The following is a 5,292-nucleotide window of genomic DNA, read 5'->3' on the forward strand; positions in this document are numbered from 1 at the left end:
GTCTAGTGTAGCTATATTTTCTTGTTCACAGTATTGCTTTGGAAAATACATGTTCCCAGCTGGTGATTGTAAATAACCTCCTTGCTGCCCTGAAAAGGCAGATGGAAATGGTTCATTTATAATGACAGCTCTCATGTGGGAATCTTGAAGGATAGCTCTTGTGAAAATTAGCAGTCTTCCACATGTAGCAATTTTTGGTAGACTCTTTTATTTACATTCCCTTAGATAGAAGTTATCTGGGAAAATGCTTAAGTATAGAAAATTTCTTTGGAATTTGGTATGAATATCATACATATAAATATGGATAGTCCTAGGAGAGAGAAACTTTTCCTAAATGAAATAAAGAGATTTTGAATTTTTGAGACAGTTTGCAAAGTTGAAGATCGCATTGTGTAAAGTACCAATAGAAGCATAATATGAGGCACTTGAAAAGAATAGAGAAAAAAACTACATCCTTTTCAAGAAAGGTGCCGTTTATTTGTAAAATAGCTGTATGTTTCTGTTCGTTATTCCTATTGTTCTTAAATTAGACATGTTGAATTCAAACTCCCTGTAGTATGGGTGAAGAGTAGTACATATTTGCTGTACATAAATTATGAACACCATATAATTTCAGTTTAGGTAGTAGAAGGTGGAGCAGCAAAATGACCAAAGTGGATATTTACCTGATATATTAAATTGAGGATATTTCAAAAACAAAATTTTTTACCCATTTTGAAATTGTGATCTGCAGCATTCAGTGCTTTTATCCTCAACGTGAATTTTTGTAGCCTAGACTGTGTAAGAATTGAAAATCCCTAACTTGTTTGGCATAATAAATTACATATTGATGTTTATTCCCTGCTTGGGGGAAGGAAGTTAAAATAATCCCCATTTTCAAATCCATTAATGATGTAATTGATTAACTATCATTCTATTATTACCCAATGGTATATTTTGACCAATATTTTTAACTTGAAGGAACATTACAGAAAACAACTTACGAATAGGAACATTCATTTCCGTGCTAGTTTTTTATTAATATGTGTGCTTGTTTATATAGTTTAAAACTATAGTTCATTGATCTTTTGTGCTCCTTGTCACATTTTATCACAATATATGTACTTTATGGAAGAAAAACCAAATCACTGGGATACTACCTTTTAGGTGATATAAAATTTTGACTTATAAGCTGTAGTGTTAGTAGAACTGAAGAACCTTTGCTTTGGTTTGGCATTAGTTCTCTGGTGAGTGAGGATATGTATATGTGAACATGTGCATCTGTAATGTGGTAAAGGAATGAGGAATTACTTATGCCTACTGATAGTTGACTACAGTAAATGTGCATTAAAAAGAAATACCAAGTACACATGTATCAGAAGCTGATTTGTTCCTTTTATTACTGCTGGCCATTTATTAAGAAGGGGAGATGGTTCTAGTTTAATTAACCCAGTTGAGTGTAGCAGATGGGGCAGAATGTCTTGCAGCGATAAGACAATTCAGAAATGGCACCAGATGTTGGAAGCTGTCCCTGGTGGTGTTTGAGTGCAGCCCAGATGTTCCAGTCCCACCTGGCTAGTTTCTAAGCACTGCAGGCTAAGCATCTGTGATGTAACCTATATAATGTTCACATAACACTAAAAACACCATAATTGAACTGCTGCTGTAAACTTCTAAGGTTGTGACTCTTAAGAGGTGAAATCTTTAAGGACAGACAAAAATAAGGACAACTATATAAGGTTTTTAGATCTTTGGCTGTTTCATTGATAATTGAGCTGGAGAAAATGGAATATTAAACCTTTAAATAATGTTATTGTTCAAATTTTAGATAAAAGTAAATATTCTTACCTATGTAGTGTTTACAAATAAAAATTAGTATGAGAATGTTATGTTATGCACACAAATTGATTTGCAGACTTATGATTTGGATCTAACCCCTTTAAAAACAACAATCTACAAGTAGCAAGAAGCCATTATTTTTCCTTGTGTTTAAAATACAAGTATTTACTCTCTCATGGAGTAAACAATAGGAGAATAAATAGTCCACCAAAATCATTGATTTTTTTTCCTCTATGTCCATTTAAATTGATTTTTACACTAATCAACTTGTTCCTCTAATTTTTTATTTTAAACAGAAAATTTATCCCATTTTATTTATCCCTCCTTCTCTAGTTCTTTTTTATTAGTTGTTTATTTATTATGTTATGGGTTTATTCTGTACCGTTTGTGAGGAAGTTGGAAACATCATGACATTTTTCGCCAAAAATACTTCTTCATGTATCTCCTTACAAGGACATTCTCCTTTATAATCATAATATAATTATACTTGAGATTTAACATTAAAGCAATATCCATGCCTAATATATGACCATATACAAATTTCCACAATGTTTCAATTCTGTCAGGGTAGCACTTTTTTAAAAATCCTGTGTCCTATCAGGGATTGTGCATTTCATTTATTTGTCTTGTGCATGTCTTATTCCCCAGCAACGTTTTAGTGAGGTTTTGCTGGATAAAACCGTATGTCCACATTACGTTCATGAAATATTAGAGATGTGGTGTCATTTATTAGATATAGAACTAAGGATAGTAAGAGTCTGTGGTAGCTTATAGGGAATATAGTAACATGAAAATCTAGGTCAGCAAACTTAAGCTTTTATGAAGCATGTGGGGCCTCTAATATTGGTTATTTTTTGTGTCATGCTTAAAATGGCTTCCTGAAATTGTTTCCAATTGTTTTCTAGTTCTAACAGTTTAACTTTTTCCTCGTTCTTAACTTTTAGGAGGATCAGCTGATTTATTCGGGGGATTTGCTGACTTTGGCTCAGCTGCTGCATCAGGCAATAATTTCCCTTCCCAAGGTATGATGCGATTTGTGATTGGCCAGAAGGTATAAAGGTTATCAAAACAAAAAAACTCCTTGCCCCTCAAATTGGCTTCTTTTTGTCTTTTTTCTTCTCTTTATAGTATTTATAATTCATAATTCCTAAAGAATTTATTCACAAGGTATTTTATTAGGCAAGTGTCTTAAATGTGCCCAATGAATTAATATGGTTGCAGACTATACAGGTACTATTTAAAGAAAATTGTATTCATAAGTGACTTGTTTAGTTTTTGGAGGTGGGGGATGTGAATAAGTATAAATAATCTCAGCAGCAAGAATATTATGGTTTATGTTTAGTTTTTGGCTTATATGATTTTCATGAATGCAAATTAGGGACATTGCAGTTGGGAAAACTATCTTACAAAAATTCATTCCTTTGTAATGTAGGTATCTTAAGAGCATTTTTGTGAAAAATAACTGAACTTCATTTTGATATACCCTAAAACAGTGAACAGTTGAACCTCAGACAAAACTCTCTCACTCTGTGTTAAATAGAAATTTTTTTAAAATACCACCATTCAAGTAGAATATAGTCTTAAACATCAAGGATTGAGGTGAAGGGCTTGTCTTCTTTCCTTTTTGAATTAATATTTTTGTTTTATTACCTCTGCCAAATACTGTGATAGCTGTTTAACTTTGGGAAAGCCTCCAACTTTCTAAACTAGAAATAATGCTACTTTTCACAGTTCTTTATGAGGATAAAGTAATGTCTGTAGAAAGATGTAGAATAGGGGGCTAAGTTCATTATTAAGTATCCTTTTTTTTCTTTTTTAGGTTGTAAATGGGTTGTGGTGTTTGTTTTATAAAATCTAGTCAGTCTGAAGTTTGAGACATAATATTTTTAAAAATTAGCTATCTTAAACAGAGGAGAAGGATATAATTTAACTGAATTAGTGTTATTCATTATAAGTAAAATTTATTAAGTATCCTTTTTTTTCTTTTTTAGGTTGTAAATGGGTTGTGGTGTTTGTTTTATAAAATCTAGTCAGTCTGAAGTTTGAGACGTAATATTTTTAAAAATTAGCTATCTTAAACAGAGGAGAAGGATGTAATTTAACTGAATTAGTGTTATTCATTATAAGTAAAATCTATTGCTGTTATATTAAACTATATTAACATTTATATTTAGTAATGTCTGGTTTAGGTTTGTGAGGATTTGGGAAGAAAGATGCAAAGCTTTTAATGTGCTTTGTGGTTATATTGACAGCCTACTTTTGTAAATTCTAAGTACTTCCCAGAAACCAGAATTGTTGAGTAATTAACTGCTTCATTTTGAAAGTCTGATTATGCCTTCTAAGGGTTGATTCCTTACTTTAGGCAAATCAAAGATAAACATTGCCCTGATTTTATAGACTCCTTATGTAATTCTCAAAGTTTTTATGTATGTAAAGTTGCCTACTATGCAAATAATTTGAATATGCTAATGTTGCCTAAGTAATACATCTCTTCTCTGTATGTATGTGATTAATATAACCTGATCACCATTACGCAGGGGGCTGGAACTGTTGCAACAATGATTAATCATTTCTAAACAATATATGCCCCACTAGAAATCTCTTCCTTCTTATCATAATTAATCATTTCAGATACTAAGTTTTCAGATGGGGCAACACATTTTGCCCCAGTTTCCATTCATTTCTATTTCTACTTAATAGATCAAGCAAATAGAAAATCAGCATGAAATTTACCTTTATCCAATAGCTTTGCTTAAAATAATTTAAATTGTTTAATATATAGAATTGAAAACTCTTAATGCAGTCTCTTTCGTAAAGAAGATCAAAGACATGTTTTAGTAAAACCCTGAGGTAATGAATATTAGCCCAATTTTTATATTAAATTGTTGGTAGAGCGTGGGGTTTCTAAGTGAATTAGAATTATTTTCCCTTTTGAGGGTGCTTATATTTTAATATAATTATAGAAGAATATAATTTTAAAGACTTCATGTTATTCTCTTTTGATATTTAGCATAATGAGACACGATATTGCAGTTATTGGTTACCTTTTAGGCTAGACAAAATGTATTTCCAAGTTGTAAATGAACATGGAGTGCAAAGAGATGGTGTTAATTAACTTGGAAATACTATTCGCTTTCAGCTGACAGTTTTTTTGTAGCTCTTTCTTCACCTTTTGCTTTTTCAACTTCCATTTATTCATATTTATCTGTCTCTTAAGGAAAGGTTTATTACTTAGATATATGTATAGCCTAGTGAAATTTTTTTTAGAAAAATATCACTTGCTTTTATAATCATTGTGTTCCACATAGTTGTTATTATGAGTACAGAATTTATAGAAGCTTGACTTACACTTTTGTATGGCATACCTAAAGGAAAGAGTGCAGTGCTGTGGCTCTCACCTGGGCTTCCACAATTAATTCAAAGTAACAATAACAAACTTTAAATGGCACTTACTACATATTAAATTGTTTAATC

General features: G+C 31.4%; 1 protein-coding gene across 1 annotated transcript in view; it reads left to right on the plus strand.

Annotated features, from left to right (window-relative positions):
* The window catches only part of CLINT1 (clathrin interactor 1), a 67,521-nt gene that overhangs the window by 56,302 nt on the left and 5,927 nt on the right, over positions 1–5,292 (plus strand). Inside the window, exon 8 of the mRNA XM_012650376.1 lies at positions 2,763–2,840. Coding sequence (XP_012505830.1) covers positions 2,763–2,840 — 78 coding nt within the window. The remainder of the gene's footprint in view (positions 1–2,762; positions 2,841–5,292) is intronic.

This window comes from Propithecus coquereli, unplaced genomic scaffold, assembly GCF_000956105.1.
Source record: "Propithecus coquereli isolate 6110/MARCELLA unplaced genomic scaffold, Pcoq_1.0 Scaffold322, whole genome shotgun sequence".
Classification (NCBI taxonomy): Eukaryota; Metazoa; Chordata; class Mammalia; order Primates; family Indriidae; genus Propithecus; species Propithecus coquereli.